Raw genomic sequence first — 21,149 nt, 5'->3', positions numbered from 1 at the left:
TTTTGTCACCACATGAGAACTTTTCAGAAATCCTTGAGTCGCGAAAATAGCGACACATTGAAAGTCGTCAGCCAAGCTGCATAAAAAGGAGAATAAAACGACTTCCTAGCTACGTTCTTAAAAATGTGAAGCGGAAGTGAAATATTTGTCATCGAAGAACGCACAGATTTGCAGGAGTATGGGATGAGCCACAAGGGAGACTGTACGTTCCAAGCGGAAAAACCAGCGCTCTGAAACGCTACCCTTTCGTATGAGACTTTTAAACACTGCGTGAATGCGGGTCATGCGCGGAATCCATCGTAAAACGAGCTGCTTAGTCATCACGGTTGTGCCAGCTTCCGCGATATGCCTCCTGCGCCGCCCAGGCGGCTCTGTGACAAAAGTGACTATACCATAGCGCCCGCCATCGCAAAGTGAGCTGCCGCTAGCGAAATCCCCCACTTTCGGTTGTGTAACTTGCGCCACTCATTTCAGAATACTAAGAACCTGGAAAGTATCTTCCTCCCTTCCACACTACACGTATGGAGCAAACATAGCAAGGCGAACTATATACGCTGTCAAAGAAGTTTCGTGTAATTGGGCATGCTGCCACTACAGTTACAGTGAGCGTCCTACGACATCGAGTTCTAGGGAAACGGTGCGACATTATATCGAGCCGAATTTCTCTGTTATATTTGTGTCTCCATAATGGAAAAGCCACGAAGTGCGTGCACGATCAAATTATACAAAGCTCACTTCATTTGGGGAAAATGGCCCAGGGCGACCTTCGCCTCTCAGTTATTCTCGCATCAACACCCACTGCTTGTGGCCTACAACCCCGTTATCGGCAAGTCTTTGAGACAGTTGACAGCCGTGTTTCCCTCACGGTTATATCCTAAGAAAGGAAGTGGGGCACGAGTGAACGTGCGTGCCGCCTTTCGAACGTATACGAGCGCGCCGGTGCAACTTTCAATCGTCGGCATGTCAACCACCGCCGGCGAGAAACAGGAAGGCTGTCTGTGCACAATATTTTTGTGAATGATTTGCATCACGCGCATGTTTTATAATTGCGAGTGAACACATGCATATTAAACTCCTAAAACGTATACATGCAGGATGCTGCATAGCAATTAATAATAATAATAATAATAATAATAATAATAATAATACTTTATTGATGACTTCAGAAACATACAGTGCAAGAATCGGGCCTGCCAAAGCCACAGTGGGCTTGAACGGCAGTGCCTGGCAGACAGCGACAGAGCCATCAGTAACTCGTTATTAAACAACAGTGAAAAAAAAAAAACACACATACACACTCACATGACAGGCTTCCAATCACGCATTCATGTGTCTAAGAGCCTTTCTAAGACCATATTTTGTTTTCACATCTTGTATGCTTTGAGGAAGTAGATTAAACATTGCTGGGACATAATAGTTACGAAGTCTTCGACCATATCTCGTCTTACAGCGGGGTGTAATGTAAGGATTCTTTGGTCTCAGGGAACGGACAGGCACATAAGGAATTTTATACTGACTTAACCAAAAATGTTTTAAGATAACAGTTTCAGGCAGCAAAGAATTGAAATCAGGTAAAGACAAAGTTTTGAACACATCAGATTTGGGGGAGACATCATAAGCAATATGCTTCAGAATGCCACGAAGGACGGAGTTGACCCGGCTTACCAAATGTTGAGCGCCATGACCATATGTAGATATCCCATACCGGATTACACTGTAGCATAAGGCATGTACTACAAGCTTTCGGACAGACAATGGCATGTAAAATTTTATGTTATACAAAACACAAGACACTGCGCGAAGTTTTTGACAAATATATGCGAAATGAGAGTTCCAGGATAAATCACTGTCAAAAAAGACTCCAAGGTATTTAATTGAACAAGCGTATTGCACAGGGGCACACGAGCAGGGATTGCAATGTGATGTGTGCAAATATAACGGGGAGGATAGGGTAACTTGCTTGACAGGGTTGTGGAAACAGATTAGTTGAGTTTTGGACGCATTTATATGGACTACATTATTCTGAAACCAGTCCATCACTCTTGTTGTTGCCATTTGTAAAGAAGAGATGGCGTCAGTGTAACTTCGAGCGTGTGAAACAAGGACAGTGTCATCAGCATACTGATATAAATTGACGTTCACAACATTAGATAAATCATTAAAATATAAGTTAAATAATAACTGACTTATAATTGAACCCTGGGGGACGCCAGCTTTAATTTCAGTCAGGCTGCTACGAAATTTTCCAATAGACACAAGTTGTTGCCTATGAGATAAGAAGTTTTTCAGAAGCCGCAAAAACGCACCCCGAAAGCCTAGCAAAGAAAGTTTGGTTAGCAGTATACTATGGCAGACGCTGTCAAACGCTTTGCGGACGTCTAGAAACAGTGCACAAGCAATCTGATTGTGTTCAAACGCAGAGTTTAGTGTATCGGAAAAATCTTCAAGCAGCAACTGCGTACCCCGATTCGGCACAAAACCATACTGGCTAGGAGATAACACGCCATGATTGCTTAAAAAGCTGCTCATTGTCTTGAGCAGATGTTTTTCCAATATCTGCCCAATGCATGGAAGGATAGAAATAGGCCGGTAGTTTTCAATATTGTTGCGTGCGCCACTTTTAAAAAGAGGAATGACCAGCGCATTCTTCAGATTATCGGGAATGATACCAGTGGTAATAATATTGTTTAAAATGAGTAGTAGCACATCTTTTATTGCTTCGAAAGTTCTGCGCAGCTCTAATATTGAAATACCATCAATTCCGGGAGATTTATTTGGTTTTAGACTGAAAAGGATTGATTTGAGGTCATGTTCCGAAAACATGGGAAGAAGGGCGGATTCTGAAATACTAGTTTGCAATGTGCAAGTATCTGGATGAGGTCTCGCTACACCAGACACTTTTGAAAAAAATGAGTTAAAATCATTAGCGGTGGCAGTACCATTTGAAGAAAAATGAGACATCAGATCAACATGGCGATTAGCGTTTACATCACCACCTCTAAGATTGTTAATTAGGGACCATGTTTTCCTGCTGTCACAACGAGCGTCCGTGAATTTTGCTCGTAAGTTATTGCGTTTTGCTAGACGTATCATAGCATTGACCTTATTTCGAAGCTCTTTGTACCGAAGCCGGAAAGCAGTACAATTAGGACTTCTCTTTCTTTGAACCCATAATAAGTCTTTTGCTTGTATTGCCGTGAGTATTTCTGTAGACATCCATTTTTGGTCCAATTTACGATGTTTGATTTTACAGAGCCGTGTAGCTGCAAGCCGGAAATCGGTGAATAGTGTTACAAAGTTGTCATAGGCGTCGCTTGGAGGAACAGTCATCAAAAAGTTATGCCAGTCGTGATTCATTACAAATTTTTCGAAAGCCAAGGAGTCAACAAATGATATTTGTTTGACTTCGTTTGGAGCGACCAAGTTGGTAGTGTCATCTGTTAGAGAGCAGCAGACCATGTAATGATCAGCAAGTTTCGTTGTAATAACGGCAGATTTGACACTTAAGTTATGTGCACGTATATTTATGTGATCTATGCAAGATGTAACTAGATGACCAGCAAGGAATTCTTCGCGTGTAGGTTCACAGATCGTGTTTTGCAAGCTCCATTTGGAAATGACGTCCAAATAATTGCCAACTGTCGTTGCTGAAGGGCGTAACGTATCTATGTTGACATCCCCAATTAGGCAAACATGGTCCATTGACGACATCGAGGCCAGGGCAGTATCAAGTTCATCCAGGAATATACGACCGTTGCAACACGGTGGGCGATAAACCGCAAGCAGAAGTAATGACAAGGAAGGTGCGCAAAGACGCACTGCCACAATTTCAGCTTGGGAAAACGAAAAAGTCTGCTCAGTTGTTGCCCATGTGTCCCGGATGAAAACTGCCACGCCTCCTCCCCTTTTAATTGGCCTAGTGTATGAAAAAACTTGGTATCCAATAATCTGATACTGATTGATGCAGGCAGAAATGTTTGTTCAGTTCGTGTTATCGCGTGACGGATGCAGTCGCTCCGAAGGGTACGCTAAAATGCACTCATTGGCAATTCATAGGTCCGAAATTTGCATGAAACACACCTGTACGAGGCGACAAATGAATGATTGCGGATTCAGCTTCATGTATAGGGTGTCTCACATAAATTGAGCCGAGAATTTAAAAATGAAAGGCACGTCGGAAGCTCATTGAACCGAACGCACACTATTCGCAATAGCCCATATAGTAACTCAAACATTTTTCTGTTTTCCCCATAACTCACTAATTAATTCAGTTTAATTACCCAACGACTGAATTATTAGCCCGAGGACTCCAAGTATGATACGCAGATTTGTAGAGCACCTTCAGAAACCACCGATCGAATTGTTTCCTTTACGATACGTCTCACGTAGTCCTTCTTTCCGGGTTGCAAAGAAAGCCCGCGAAATATGAGAAAAGCCACGTGACAGAGCGTTTGCGCAGTGGTATCGCGCTGCTCTCAAGCGTGCATTCGGTGAACAAGGTCGGCTCTCCTCGCATGACGGCGAAAGCGCATGCTGCTGGCCGAGCGGTGCCGATGAGATAAAGAACGCCCTGCCGCTTCCTCGTCGCCAGTCACGATACAGCCGACCGCAAAATAGCTCTCGGCGCAATACCGACTGATCTTCTCCCCTTCTCATGTCTTTCTTTTCTCATGTTTTTTTCCTTATTTTAGAGCGCAGCTCTGAGGCGCCTGTTCCTGCTCTGAGCAGCGGCGCGCATCGGCGCCCCTCTTCATACCATCGTACCCGAGCGAACGAGCACAGCGAAGGATGAAAGAGCGAACGCGGAGCGCAGCGGGGGAAAGTCGGCGATAGCGAAAAGAGCACGAGGAGGACAGCGGAGAGAGCCACCTTGAAGCAACACCAAATGGCGCTCACGTCAGCGCATCCGCGGCCGAGCGGGGGAAGGAAAAAACTCAGTTCCCTTCCACTATGTTAAAAAGAATGACCACCAAAGCTGTGTATGTGGGCCCCTTAATGGCAAACTGCACCTCCGCCACGGGTCGGCTCGGCATCGCACTATCTTCGGGATTGGCCCACGTATGGGGGGCGCTTAACGTCTGGTTCACCTCTGCTGCGGGTCGGCCCGGCATTGCGCTATCTTCGGGACCGGCTCACGTAAGGGGAGTTTTCTGTCCAAACATGGACACGATCCTGGGGGTATGAGCGCTTAACAGCTTCGCTGTAACAAGAACCATAAATCTCGCCTTCGCGCATAGCGTTCACCTCAAGTGTTTCCCAGTAAAGATTACGATTGCATAAGCTCCAGTTGCCGGCAAGCGGCCACTGTGTGGCCGGTCTATATTTAGCGCCGCGCGTCGCGGGTGCCAGTTATTATTACCAGGCTGTCAGGTAATAGGTGCGATGCCTCAATATATCGCGAAATGAAAACACTTATAGAGCTTCGCTCAAATTTCGCATTAGAAAGCGTCGTAATCGTGGGTGAATTTTTTTATGTGTCCATCTAAAATACAGCGTCGATCGCTATGTGACTTGGCCACACGATCGCAACGTGTGACCAAGTTGTTGATCGCACGCCGCAGGCCTGTTGCGGCGAGTTCGATTTGCATCACATGCGACCTAAATTCAGGGCGGTGGAAAAGTATGCCCGTCACACACGCATGATGATTCGCAACTCGTTTTTTTTTTCTATCGCAAATTTGTGGCTGCAAATTCTTTCGTTGTTGCTCGACTGTCCTGGCGCTACGTCTCATGCGAGCTGCCGTCGCGAAGTACACGTATTTTGGCTTTCCCAGTGCGTTGAACCTGTATCCTCCGCTCGCGCCTCTCTGGTAATGAAGTTAATGGTAATGAAGTAATGAAGGTAATGGCAACGAAGGGAATGAGAGTTGGTAAAACTGAACCTCGTGACGCAGTCCTACGTCTCTGATCAAGAAAGACAAATTGCTAGCTCTAACCGAGGCAGGAAGTGGGACATCGTACTACTCATTTCCACGCTCACACCAGTAGGTGGCGCCACGATTTTTTTCCCGGAACTCCAGCACAGGAGGCCTCATACGAGAGTACGACCATTATTGGGGGCGAGGAGTTACGGAGTCATCTGTCGGAAGCGCCTTCGTTGCGTAGTATGAGGGATCACGCGGCGCGCTCCTCATAGTTTCGCTTACGGCGCTTAATAAAAACACCACTCGGCAACCCTCCTGGACATTTATGTAGGCATTCTCAAAACGATGGAAGATTTTGACTGTCGATATAATAATCTTGGGCAAGCTGAAAGCACAGAATCATTTACAGACGCTATCTCTTTACCGAATACGTGCCGTGAACGCCACTGCACGTGGTCGCCGCGATGGAGTCTCCCGAACCGGCTTCTTGCGTGAAAGGTAGGCAAACGCCGTGAGTAAACTATGTGAAATATGTTCTTATAGTCGGCTGAGTGTATAACCAAATGGAGCATAACAGAATGAAGCCTCAATGCAGCGATCGCACGTGTTCGCAGCAACCGACTGCGCGTCTGCATGCATGTCCGCGCACAATGTTTTGCTTTCGCCGTGAGCGCGTTTTCGCACCGTGCCGTGAGCTTTAGGCCGCAGCATATGAACATTTGACAGTACACTAGCAAGCACTGTTGCGTGAACGCTATGAGAACTGTTCAAAAATAATTTCGTTATAGAGACTTCGACGCCTACGACGACTGTGATGTGCCGCCGCGAGGATTCAATCTTTTTTTTTTTGTCTTCTAAGTTCTTGGACATTTCAATATTATTTCTCAAGTTGCGTCGCACTGTACGTTAATCGGTCTTCTCAGCGTGGGATTTCCTTCTGCTTCTTTTTCGTAGTCCAGTGCATTAATTCATAACACAAACATGACCATATGCCATGCCTTTTTTTTAATGTGCGTCTTACCGCTCCCTTTCCGTTGCAGTGAACTTGCCAGTATTTAGCATCAAGTTCATAGACCAAACCGTCATGACATTAGTCGGGCAGCGGGCGCGGGCGAGCGTCTAAGTGCGCGTTTTCTGCTACTCACCCAACATCGCGCAGACCTGGCGCCGTAGCAGACATCTTCCTCGCGTATGTGCTTGCAGCATACCCGAGTTGTAGCTAATGGCTGCTTACCGGTTCCAAGTTTCGCCAGCCAAGCTTCATGCAGCTCCTTGCTCTGCGGCTACGTGTGAATAAGGCCGACACCGGGCTCCGTTGCGTACGTCCGGCACTGCTGTACCGAGCAGTAGCCTACCATGCTGCACGCCTCCAAAGGCAGCCACTACCTATTATAGTACTTTCAAATGTTGTCAAGCTGACACCCAAGGCGGTGAAGCCTCACCACTCAATCAGAACCGCGGCGCAGGTGAGACTTTAAACTTTCGTTTTCAGCTCGCTTCGGCGCTTCCGAAGCAGCCGACGCGGCCGCTGTGTCCACGTGATCCCTCATACCACGTCACGCCGACGGTGGCGCCAGCTTTCCCAGTGGTGGAGCTCGCCCTCAATAGGCTTAAAAGAAATACAAACATTGCGCAAGCTAACCACGGGGCGAATACATCGAATGTCCTGCATCAGCCGACCCGTGAAGCGAGCGAATAGATGATGGTGCTAGCTTCCGCGAACACCTACGGTAGTACGACCATTCGGGTTTGGACGAAACACACATTACAATTTTAAGCAGGATCCTAAGTTTCACAACGATTATAAAGCGAAGGTTACCCATCAACGCCACGAGCACTCTACAAACATGCACATGCAAGCAACACGCGATAATTAAGGAGTGTCGGAATCGAAGCTTACCTTTCTTCATTGCATCGGCGCAAACCGTCCTCTTAGATCTCGTCCGCTGAGAGTATGAATAATTGTCCCAGGCAAGAAAAGCGCGCAAAAGAAAAAGTTGCAGTTTCGCCCGAAAGGCGAAGCAGCCATTGCGATAGCAAATTAGCAGACAGCTATTAGTATTATTAGCATACGAAGTAAGGATTTATCGGCAGTATAAGCTTGTAAACTGTCGCTAACTAAATTAATAAGCGTGGTGTAACGTGTGCACAAGCAAATACGGACGCATCTCGCTCGATGACCGCGGAACTTGCTGTCAAAACGCTGGCGTGAGGAAGCGCGGCATTAGCAACGAGCGAATCGAAGCAAAGCGAGACAGCCCGAAGGTCACCGCGAATTAAGCGGGAAGCGGGAGTTAAGCACACACGAAGCTATCGGCCCTCGGTGCGCCTATACTCTGTCCCCATCGCTGATCGCTTTCGAGATAGAGCCCGCGCGGCCGCGCCATGCGCAGCAGCCGCCGGAGTAGGACGCTCCTCCCTTCGCTGCCTTCCGGGCGACGGAAGACGGCGCGTTTCCTCCCCGCTTTTCCCCCTTGCATGCGTGACATTGAGCCGCCATCGTCGGCTCACCCTCTCAAGCTTTCATTCGCACGCACAGCGTACGGTGCGCCTTTTGGTCTTCATACGGAACATCGCGGCGGCGGCAGGGATGCCTCTGCAGTGTCCACATAATTGCTGACGCAATAAAAAAACGCTGTGCCTTTTCTCGCGTATTTCTATTCAGCCGCTAGACACCGCCGTTTTATATAAAGCTAGGGTGCCTCGACTCGGCGCTTCGGGAATCTGTGTACACATCGAGGCACCCCAATTAAACCTATGGCGTTCTACTTTGGCCACGCCTGAGCGAGGCCGCGCGGGCCTAATCTTGAAAGCGGTCTGCGATGAATACAGAGTCCAGGTGCGCCGAGGGCTCACGGCTTCATGTGCGATGTGTTCTCGCCGCTTAGTTTGCGGTGAGGAGAGAAGCCCCAGAATGAAGGTCAATTCGCTCACTGCTACCGTCGCTCTTCCTCATGCCAGCGCTTTGACAGCGAGTATCCATGCTCATGGAGTGAGATGTGTTTATGTTTGCCCGTGCGCACGACACCATGCTTGTTCATTTAGTAAGCATATGTTTACGATTTCATACAGCCTATAAAACTACTATCTTTACTTTTCATAGCTGTCCACTAATTTGCTATCGCAATAGATGCTTCGCCTTTCGTGCGAAAAAGGATGGCGGGGAAAAACTTTAGAAAGTTTACACAATTTTGCATATTTGACACAAGAGTGGGAGCACCGAAATAGTCACCATTCACAAATACAAATATTTTTCCAATTGTTGTGGAATATTTTAAAGTGTCAACTGCACGGAATAAAAAGAATGGAAAACAACTATGATCACTTTTATACTTGTGGGCTAGTATTGACACAAAACACAAGAACTTGCGTAGTGGAGCAATACGTGTCGCCCAAAGAGCCAGGCCTTACTGGCTATACAGTTGGCATTAACTCCCTGAAGAGCTTTGTTGAGTGAGCAATGAGGGGGTGGGTATTTCAAGTACGCCTTGCGATAGCATTGGATCTCGGTGTAAGTGATAATGCGGTCCCTCGCTTGCAACTCATGCAGCCACGAGGACCCGACTTGAGGTCTGAATGATGCTCTCCTTCAAAAATGGAATCAACCGCTTTTCTAACCCCAAGTTCTACCATTGCATCTACCCCAAAATTTACTCCCCACTCTTCACGCTCTGCAACCATCCTTCCGAACTACATCACATTATCTGGGCATGCCCACGGGTCATGCGCACCCAACCTACACTCACCATTACCGCTGCTGAGAAGGGGAGGCTATGCTGCTCAGCAGCGACCCATAGGATCAGCTCCAGGTTATCCGGATTCCCGTGGATGCCACTAGACTACAAAGAGTGGCCGCCGTCTAAGGGAGGGAGCAAGTGGGGCTGTCGCCCGCCCCTCTGGCTGCCTTTGAATCCATCAAGGACTTACCGTATTAACGCAATTGTAAGTCGACTCCCATATCGCGTGTGACAGGGAAAAAAAAAAAGAACAGCATACCCGAGGGCGCATTCGATAACGAAAATTTATTAGTAGCTGACATGGTCACTGGACTACTCGTCTTCGCTTGTGCCATCGTCATCGCTGCTACGGTTCCACAGCACGTTGTCATCCAGCGAAATTCCCCATTTGGCAAACAACCAGACCACGACATGTTGTGGAACAGCAGCCCACACCAAATTCACCCAACCTCACGCAGCCATCAGGGAGGCTCTTTTGACAGGTCCGGTTGGCGTAAGCTTGCAGTCTTCTGCCGCCAACCACTCGTACTCGCAGCGAAGCAGGTCCTTAAAAGGCGAAGATCCAGGCTTGTTTCACGACCATGTCGCACTTCACTGGCAGGGACTGATCATAGATTTCAGTGATGTATGCCGCAAGCTTGGCCTACAGCTCCGGAAAGCATACAGACTTGGGCCCGTGGGAAATTCTTCACTTGCCGTCACAGGTGAAAATTTTGCTTCGCTGCAGTCGCCACTCCCGCACCACCTGTTCAGAAACATCGAACTTGCGGCCCCACTGTGGACTGATTTGTTTCTTCAGCGTAAAGGATGATAGCCCTCTTGAACGCTGCTGTGAACGAGCGCCAATGTTTAGTGGACCTGAAGCACTCATGACGACTGAGAAAGCTTGGTAGCAGCACGTAGCCGGCAGTCAAGTCGAACGCGTCAAACTAAAAACCACAGGGAAAGAGAAACACGTGAGCGGTGTCTGCTCTTCCATGAACTATCGATACTCCCTGCAAGCGCCGCCGTTCTGAGGTGCCGCTGCGAATGGAACAGCAGCACTTCCGTCAACTATCGACGTCCCCCCCAATAGTGTTGTGTGCACTGTAAAACTCTCAAAAATGTTGAAAAACCCTTCTGAAAAGCAAACAAATGTGCGGGATGGCGAAAAGCTGCAGGTAGGGCCATAGAGCAAACAAAAATTTTAACTACGCTGTAGCTCCCCTGAAATCTCATTGGTCTCGCTCTTTCTGGCGGTGCCACGTATTGGTTTCGATTGTAAGTCGACCCCACCCCTCCACTTCAGATTGTCAAATTAAAAAAAAAATAGGCCTACTTACAATTGTGTAAATACGGTAATTATATTTGTTTCTTTCTCTGAAGAGCCTTGTGCAAGCAAACAAACTGTTTATTTGTTCCTTATGTTCCAGTGGTGTTTGTAACAATCGGTTCATAATGTGTACTGCAATTACAGAAACTTGCCAACGTTTAGAATACTAGGACTTGAACATCATTTCGCAATTGTGAAAATGGTTGCTCATTGTTCAAAAAAGATTTGATATCTAATATGACTTGCTTTTGGCACCATTAAATTTGTGTTCAACTTGGTCTCAAAAATCATACACATGGCTCTACATTTCTTGGTTGGAAACCAACTAATTTGAACTGAGAAGTGAAGAAAAATGTTGAGTACCATTACTTAAGTGAGCATTAGAATAGGTTGTATGGCAAGTGGTTGCTAGTTCATGTGAATGGGCACATCACAGTGTAGCTGTTTAGCGCAGTAGTCGACTATCGGCAGCCAAGTCTGTGCTCTTTGGGGAATAGGCCAAGAACTCTTCAGCTGGAAATGGTTACGTAAACAAGGGCTTCAAGGCCAACTGCAGCAAAATACTGGACCACATAAAAACCCTAGTTTCAAGTACTGTGGATACAGACAACCTGCTAAGGTGTGTGCACACTTTTATAAGAAAATTGTTGCAATGTGGCACATGCACCAATCATCTCAACACACTAGCTTGCATAAGGGAAGGGCAGTAACATGGCTATTCTTCCCTTGTGCCAATGCTGCATCTGTGCCCTAATGGGTAGATCATCTGTTATGCTGGAAGATTAGTTCTAATCCCACCATTGGACACATAATTATTTTTAACCAAAGAGGCTCCAAATGAGATGAGGCAGGAACACAGCACAAGGTGCCTGGTATGAGGGAAAAAATGCCTCGTGCCAGGACCTCACTCCAGGCTTTGTCACCAGCAGTTTGTAGTTGTATAAACGAATCCTTTGCTAAATAAATCCTTTGCATATGAAGTGAACTGGTCGCCTTGGCAGAACGTCCACTAGGCAAGGCATGCGAATGCTACTTACTCTCCCGGCAGGCAAGGAAGCTACAGCTGTGACATTTTAGAAGCGGTGTCCCATGTGCAGAAAGAATCGAAACACAAAGCCACAATGTGCAGCGTACACGATTCACATTTATAGCAAGCATTTCCTTACAAAACAAACCTTGTGCAGTTTTTTTTTTTCCAATGCACTTGTTTTTGAATACTGTGTAGTATTATACTATGCTGAACTAGATCACACACTTCATTGTGACAATGTACAGGAGTTGAAATTAGTCTCTCACCACAGACAGTTATTGCAAGTGCACAGAATTCTGGAAACTCTTCAGTGCCTGGTTGCACATGTAAGAATTGAATAACTAAGGACAAGATAGCGCAGAATTTTAATGCTTAAGAAATGGTGCCATGTAGGCTAATAAAAGCATTGAACCACCGAACATTTAGGTGTTAGCATGATGTTTAGCATACTATATATAGGTTTGTATATTTCCGACTGACAAAAATCAGTTGCAAGAAGTAGAGTATCATAACCAGCAATGTTAAGCAGCCAGGAGGACATAGAAGAATAACAGCAATGATGGTTATCTATAAACAGTGTTCCGTCCTATCAAAAAATGCTGTCAAGTTAAATATTCTGCGAAAATACCGTAAGCAAACAGACTGGTGTTTTGAGTGCAAATGTCTGTAGGCAAAGTAAACTTATGGTCAAACGTATTTCGTTGAGAACAAAAATGGAAGATATCATCTCACTCTCAATATGCATCAGACAACACTAAGAAGTGTACCTAGTTGTGCTGCAATTGTTACTGCGATATACCAACCACAAGTAAACTTTCAAATTGCTTGTCTGCTGCCTATTTTAAATATTTGAGAGAACAGTATGCTAAAACATGAAATCTGGAAAAAAAGTTCACAAGCGATTTGCTATGCAACTCTACATTACATTTCAGGAAGTCACACAGACGTAAGATTGCTTCTATCTGTAGTCCACAAGAAGCAGTCTCAAATTAACAATTCATATAGTAGCATTTCTGTTCACCTAAAATTCAGAGCGCCCAGAATACCACTGAAACTTATCTTCAACCACACCAAAGGCACACAGGTATTGAAATAAACAGTCACTTTTGGCCAAGAATAGCTTGCAACTGCTTCGTACATTTCTTTTTCAATGTCCAGCGATACATTCATGCTGATCCAAGACGTACTCCACATAACAGCGGCTAGGAAGAAAGATCTTTGGTTCAACAATGCATAAACATCAAGAAAAGAAAAAGTTGAAAATGGAATTTCGGCACCATGCCAATATCATTTTCAATCTCGCCAGATTTCATTAGTCATTTCAATGAACCGACAAGACTCAGTTATGAATCCTCCTTGTATCTTTGAGTAACTCTAAGGTATACAATCAAGGCTCCTATACCGAAAGTACAAAGCGGGCTACCGTTAAAGGGAACGTACAGTTACCTGCATGCAGTGCCACTGATTATCGTTGATATATTGCACAATGAGCTATAGAGTACAGAACTCCTTTTTATATACAGCCAAATCTTGTTAATTCTAACACGTTTAATACCAACTTTCGGTTTATTCGAACTGGCGGTGTGGTCCCGTCAAAATTATGTGTATTCCAATGAGTGACAACCCCTGGTAATTTGAATGCGCAAGCATTTGCGACGGTTAATTCGAACATACTGCGCTCTGACAATGCTCTCAGCAGCGCACCAAATCACGCAGCGGCACCTTTGACCAGCATTCCGCTGACCCCGCCATAGAGCGAGAGCTTAGGAGAAACCTCTGACTGCAGCGCGCAATGAAAAAAATAAAAAACATGGTGGAAATATGTGCGCAGGCATGTGCAAGCGCACATCATCGATTTCTTCTGCTGGTGGCGGGTCCCCTACACAGTTGACGACCGATTTTCCGAACCCCCAATTTTCTGGACATGCCCGATAATTCAAACACCTTCGCGGCACCACCATTTACTCCATAGAGTCAAGATATAAGGTCCAAAATTTGAGATGCAAAAAAACCTTCACCGTACGATTTTCCTGACTTTTTGCCATGACCACAGGTTTGAAATGGCATTACTCAAAGGCATCACCACCACCATTTTAATTACCACGCCACCTCGAGCCGGCACTCTCGCATGCAGATCCAGTGGCAGTCGTCTTGGGTGCACAGAAAGCATGAAGCATTAGATGTAGCCGGTTTCCAAAGGTCAGCTTCACCCCGATACAGAATTGTTATGCATTGAAGCATGCCAAAAGTTTGATGGAGCAATCGTTGGTATGTTTCCCTTTATGCACGCGTGCACCCGCAGTCTCCTATCGCAGTACAAGCACTGGTACGCCTAATAACTTACTGTAATTTGTAAATATGTGCGAATAAATCTTGTGGACTTCCCACTCATGTGTTAGCTCAGTGTACATGCGCCACTGCAAGTATTAGCTCAATTAGCTTCCCTTAATTCGAACTTCTTATAATTCGAACAGGTTTTCGGGCCCCTTCGAGTTCGAATTATCGAGACTTGACTGTACAAATGTAGGTCTAATTGACTGCATCAACTACTTCTTCCTAGTAAATGCAAATAAATGTCCCAGCTATATTAGCTATTATTACTGTTTATTAGTTGGGTGTTCCCTATTAACAGTATACCCTGTTCCAAACTTCAAGAACCTGCACCACATTTAAGTAAGCCTATGCTGAGTTTGCTTGGTGCCAGCATCGATCCTTGCTCCTTTTTTAAGCTTTCTTCTCGAAGTACTGGCAGTGATGCAAAGGGCCATGGCATGTTTTTTCTAAAATACTAAATAGAAACTGGAGGAGAGTTGTCTCATTACCTGCTGCCCTTCTTAACACAGTAAGTGGAGGTTTCTAAAGAGTTTCTTGAGAAATTAAATTTTTGCTGCATGTAAAGAGATTCACACAAGCTGGAAACTTGGCTAATGTTTCAACTGAGACAAGAACAACCAATATAGATCGAACAAGGAGTCGTAGTGAAAAAACGTGCTTGGCTTACGGCACAGTCAGTGTTTTGCAGAAATTTCAGCCTGACATTGCCATGTAAGTATTAACATGTTAGCAACACAATACCACAGATATCGACAAGAATTGTGTAAGAGCACTTCAACAACAATGAATTTTTACTTGAAACAACCAGCTCGTGAGCTGGCCTTAAGGTTTTGCAGCGACATCATTTTCGTGAAGGTATTTATTTTCTCGACAACATGGGATTAGTGACATGAGCGTGTTCCTAAGGCATCATGGATAAATGCAGTGTCACAAATTGCTGCCACTAGCACTGTTGTTTTCCTCTGCATCTCCGTTGTAATGCAGATATGGCGCCGATATTACATGAGCGTCAGACTAAACATTATTTTGCTACTTCGAAGAGCAGCAATAATTGGAAGGCACTGGTTACGGCCTTCTTTAGCTGCAAGTGCGACTTAGAAAGTGGGAAGAACCATTTCTATTGTGTGACTCGCAACACAGCAAATATTTCCAAAACCAAGACACCTGAACAGACCATGGCATAACACTTGCTGCACAAGCCACAAAAAACAGTTTGAAATACCAGGCCTGGTTTTGAATGTATAAAAGGTTTCCATAAAAACAACAGGCGCCCACACAAAGGTGCCCGTAGGTGACTTTCGTCTAGGTGTGATGATGTGCTTTACCAAAGGGGGTAAACGTTAAGAGCTGGTCATGTATGGATACTTGATGTCAGTCAGTGGAACCTTGGTCTCTTTGATGGTCTGCGCCGAGCTGAACCTGAGCAAGTAGTGAGGACCACCAGCCTTGTCGTTGGTGCCTGCAGAAGGTGTGAATATATCAGCAGCAGTTGTTACTTGTGTGGCATGACGCCACCTACACCATTGCTGCACATTTTGGGCCTACAACAAACGGGCAACATTTTAAACAGTAGCCTGAAAGCCTGAAAACGCATGCGCGTACCTCTTTTAATGCAAGTGTTGCTCTTTAAAAGGAATTTCTAGCTCCTACCCTTCCTCTTCAAGTGTGTGCATGTGTGTGTGTGTGTGTGCTTGAAAATGGAGGAATGTTTAGCTAATACCCCTCTCACAAAAGAAATGCACCAAGTATGATACAGGTTCACAGAAGGTGGAAATTTGAAGAGATAAACAGTGGTCAAACAGCCTTAGACAGCCTGAGACAATTTAATTAGATATATCAAATGACACTAAGTTCTTGTGGCAAGAACTAATACGATTCACATAGAGTTATGATGATGTGTGAAATAAAAGAAAATATATGTCAGAGTGTACATAAAATGTGCAAGAATAGGAGGATCTGAGGCGCTTGATTTTTTGTTACAACCGACAACCATATACCAAGAACCAAGGAAGCCAAGAAAGCTGAGGGATAATTAATTGTTTCAATGAAACACAGAAATATTAAGGGATGTAATACAAATGATAGATGTGAATAAGGTTGTAACTGAGAGAAAATTGAGCCCTTCAGACCATCTTCTTAATACGTTTTGTTCATTGCATAATGAGGGCTTCGAACTTTGTAGTCTGGATGCCACGAGGTAGCATAGCAGGGTTTATTTGCCAGTTGCCTGCTCCTAAGCTCATACCTTATGCGGCACCTGCGGTTAAAAAGATGTTCAACTTCTATCACCTTAGCCGTAGCTGACACCAACTAATGCTCCCAGGGCTAACCTTGTACACAAACAGAAATACCAAGCAAGAAATAAGGTGGGAGGATGGCCGCCGCAGTAGCGTAATTCGTAAGGCACCGCATAAGTAATGCAGAAAGTGAAAGTTCAGCTCCCATCTGTGGCACGTTATCTTTGCCTCAAGCAGTTTCACTTTTTTATTATTTGTAACACTTCAATTAAACATAGTAATTAACCTTCTCTACATTTTCTCTCTACTTCTTTCTCTGACTTTTTCTTCATATGAGTGTACATTCGCCGACTGAGTTTCTGACTGATTTTCCGGACTCCAAAAATTCGGACATGCTCAATTATTTGGTCTGCTTCGCAACACTGCCATTCTCCCCATAGACCACAATGTATAACAACTGCCGATAGTTCAGACACCTTGCAACCTCTCGTCCGATTTTCCAGACACTCCTTGAGCCAACTCGATCGAGAGCACCATGCACCAACTCTGACCGGTGCATGGTTCGACTTGCTGAACGCCATTTTTTGTTTTGAACGGAGCCTCCTTGCTGTCCCACGAAGTGGCGCTACTGCAAATCCTCACTCATCATCATCATTTCTGCTTGGTTTGATCGAGTGGCTCACAGCAGTTCCGGTTTCAGCTTAGTAAGCCATGTCAAGACAATACAGCAGCTGATTTGTTTCTTCGCGCCCGACGCCGCGAGTAGGCCACGTTGTTCGTTTGTGCGACTGGTGTCGGCATGGTGGTGTTTGCTTTGTTTGCTGTGTCGAGGTTCCGGTGATTCAACGCGGCATACGCAAACATCGACAGTGCCCGCGCAGACTGCGCTGGGGAATGCCGGCAAGCGGGTGCCGGGCGGCCTAAGATTTGTCGCCTTCCGATGTGCTCCCTACTGACGTGGAAAATGTTCTGCCGAGACCTGCACAGTGGTTGCATTGCGATTCCGGACACCGTCTCGTTTGACAGTTTCACAGGTGCTGACACTGCTGTACTGACATGCGCAGAACTTGATGACGGCGAGATCATTCGTCAGGTTTCTGCTGTACCGCCGGATGATGATTCCGAGTCGGAAGATGATGCACCATGTGCTACGCTGCCGTCGCATGCGAAGCGTGTACAAGCAGTGACCTTGCTTTCAGCCGCCTATAGTGACCGTACGACCCTCTCTGAGATTCAGGCTTATCTGATTGCATGTAAACGAAACAGCGTTCAACGGCGCATTCATGATTTCTTCAAGCCTACTGCCAAGCTCGAATAAGTGCATGGAAATGAAGGCTTTCATTTGTTTTTCTAAATCTGCGTTTTCGGACACCTGTTTATTCGGACATTTCCGTAGTCCCCGGGAGGTCCGAATAAACGGTTGGCGACTGTAGGTGCAAAGCATTTTGAAGTTGCATATTTGAATTACAATTCATTTGAGAGATTTATGCTAACCATCTAAAACTTTGAGGTTTACATAATTGAGCAACACTTGTGAAATCTGAGTCAAGAGAATACTTGAGGCAGGCACAAATCCAATCAGCTGTCCACAAGCAATATCACCAACATGCCGAGCAAGATTAATGTGGAGAGGCACCTTCTCTGGCATTGGTCAGGTAAAGGGCATGGAAGCTTAGTATTTTTTTAAATATGGAAGTCAGGCTAAGTATTCAATTTTTTTTTTATTTACACACAGCGTTGTATTGGCTGTTCCTGTACATTTTCTAGGTGCTCTTAGGCAGAGAGTACGCATACGCTCTGAAACACGCTTGAATGATTTACTTTACTCGTTCAACTGAATATGTAATTTGATGTAAATGAAAATTAAATCACCCTTTATGACAGTGGTATAGCAGCCATGCCACACGGGCCCAGAAGATGTCATTCAGTAGTTAAAGCCTTAAGTTTCTGAATGACATATTTTTCCGCGGAGCTGACACACGTCCAAAATTAATGGCATTTCACCTGATGTCGATAACAGCGTCTTCTGAAGTCAGCAATTTTAGGGTAATAATTAAAAGATAAACATGCATTTGCAAGTTTAATCTGTCTTCAAGGCTAGTAAAATGTAGAAATAACCATACTACGGTGCTGCTAGCTTTAATTTGTTGGTGTCTTTTACAATGTTGCAACCGAAGTCAAATCCGAAGCCCAGAAGCAAAATGGTGCCTGCCCATCTAAAAATGTCACAGCGTTGACCTGCTCGAGATGTTCGCCGAGTGTACTTGTTTACTACTGCACTTGTGTGCCTCCATGCCAAGCATTGCGCTGAATAGCAAACAAGGCTTCGGTTGCAGGTTGGCAGTGGGTCCACCACAGACACACTGGCATGGAGAAAGAAAGAACTGCACGATTGCAATGAAATCGCCCTTGTTGTAGGCTTGTTGCCAACATTTAACGCGACTCCTCTTTCAGCAGCAGCTTCTCTTCTAATGTCCCTCTTTTTTCTTGCATTTTATAAAACTTGATGTGCTTGTTTATGTGTGCTGTATAACTTAAACACCTGAAAAATTTGTCTCCAGCTAAACAGGATGTCATTTCAAATACTTTTAAGTAAACCACACTGAGCAAGCTATGGCGTCGAGCGTACGCATTTCTCAGTCGAATGAGTTCTGGCGAACGCCTTCGCTGATTAATGGCATTAAGGTGAATGCCATTTGATTTGCCTGTGTGGCACCGCACAAATTACATTAAATCTCAAGACATCAGGAGGTTAATGCCATTTCCTGTGCCCATGTGGCATGGGTATAGGACAACCTCAGAAGTGATTTCAAAACTACCAGCTGCTAATCCACTGGTTAGCTTGGTTAGTAGTGCTATTGGCTTGATCAGGCAGTGGTCTCGGGTTCAGTCCCAAAACCAGAGAGACTTTTTCGTCCACTGCGTAGCTTGCTTTCCAAGAAACCCGAACGGGTTTAATTTGCAGCTGCACCTAGGTGGACGCACATGGTCCCGAGTGCATGAATCAACCTTGGCTTTCCAACAAGCTACTATTTTAACAACGTGAACAATAACAATGACCTGAAAAATAGTGAAAGAACCATTTGGGCAAATGGACCTGCTAGTTGGCCACAGTGCTAAGGCTTGACTGGCATTTGAACTAGATGGTAAGGACCAATAGAAAAGCTCCATAGCAAACCATGTCACCCATGATCATGTGTGGCCTCATTTGCTGGCCTAGTGCGGCACTTCGGCTTTTAGTGTCGGATTTCCTTGTGATGCAATTGGGTTGAGAAGAAAGGCTTCTTCAAGTTAACTGTAGCACATCTCTGAGTGTGCATCATCCACAAATGGAAATTACACAACTCCAAAAACTGGGATTCTAGTGTATATTTTTATATCTGAGAAACCAGACTAAGAAAGAAATTTGTAGAATTGAGCATATGTTCTTGATATATTCAGATAAAGGAGTTGTATGCTCTTTTTGGCCTAGTGAACGTCACAGAAACCCACCTGAGATGCGTGCTCCACCAAATGGCTGCTGCCCAACAACAGCCCCGGTCGACTTGTCATTGACGTAAAAGTTTCCACCGGTCATCTTCAGGTACTCGCAAGCTGACTTCAGGAAATTTCTGCATGCAGTCGAACAAAGCACAAAGCAACACTCAAGATGCAAATTAAATGAAGAAGCACTACAAGAACACCGATACAAAGTGGACAACGAACCATACGAGTTGCAGATTAGGCTGGTTGCTACGCATATTTTATTAAACGCAGTGGCATAATGCAAACTAGAATAGCAAGTAAACATATGAAAACATATCCATTCAATGTACGTGGCAACGAAAAGAGATTGGAATGTGTAATTGTTGACTGGAATGGCAAAATTGTGCTATGCAGAGCGTCAGCTGACGACATGGCGACAGCAAGAATGCAAGGCCATTCCTGTTCCTCACACTGAAGGGTAGTTTGGTAGACAGTTGCAGCTTAGAAACATTATGAATGACCAGCATACAACAAAAAAATGAGGTTACAGGGTTTTTAGATCCTAAAGCCACAATCTGACCATGAGACACACCACAGTGGAAGGCCTTGTGCTAATTAGTTTGGCAACCTGGGTTCAATAACTAGGGGTATGCAAATACTCGAGTATTTGATTTCAAATCGAACAGTGAATGTTCAAATAATTTGACTCATGGATCGATATCTACTATTCGACTTTCTGCATATAGATCCAGTCACGGTAAATTGCCTTAACACGCCAAGCATTCCCACAGCGCGCAATCTGTTTCGGTACAGGTTCGACCGGGTCGACGGGACTGATCGAATTGATTAACATGACGCGGACAGGGGAACAACAAAAGCAGCGTGTATGGAAAGCATAAAAGCATGTGCGAAGATCCGGACACTTAGTCACTAGCAGCAGTAGCGTAGCCAGAAATTTTTTCTGGGGGCACATTCACTTGACCAGGAACAGGGACTGGGAAGGAAGGCCGGGCAGTTCCCATATTAATACAAAAATTTCGGTGAGAAAGAGGGGGACCACTAGCTTTAAAGATAGAAATACCCTTCCATTTTCTGAAAGAAAACTGAAAAGCAAAATTTTCTAAACAGTAAAAGATTGCCATTAAGCACAGTATGGCCCACTATTAAACT

The 21,149-nt window shown here is 45.1% G+C and overlaps 1 protein-coding gene across 1 annotated transcript in view; it reads right to left on the bottom strand.

Moving 5' to 3' along the window:
• Window positions 1–12,037: 12,037 nt before the first annotated feature.
• Window positions 12,038–21,149, bottom strand: part of P5CDh1 (delta-1-Pyrroline-5-carboxylate dehydrogenase 1) — a 50,240-nt gene continuing 41,128 nt past the window's right edge. The window contains exons 13-14 of the mRNA XM_065424048.2: window positions 20,007–20,125; window positions 12,038–15,736 (exon numbers count right to left, since the gene is read on the bottom strand). Coding sequence (XP_065280120.1) covers window positions 15,618–15,736; window positions 20,007–20,125 — 238 coding nt within the window. The 3' untranslated portion in view covers window positions 12,038–15,617. The remainder of the gene's footprint in view (window positions 15,737–20,006; window positions 20,126–21,149) is intronic.

This window comes from Dermacentor albipictus, chromosome 2 (genome assembly GCF_038994185.2).
Source record: "Dermacentor albipictus isolate Rhodes 1998 colony chromosome 2, USDA_Dalb.pri_finalv2, whole genome shotgun sequence".
NCBI lineage: Eukaryota > Metazoa > Arthropoda > Arachnida > Ixodida > Ixodidae > Dermacentor > Dermacentor albipictus.
This window is presented reverse-complemented; position numbering and strand designations above follow the sequence as displayed.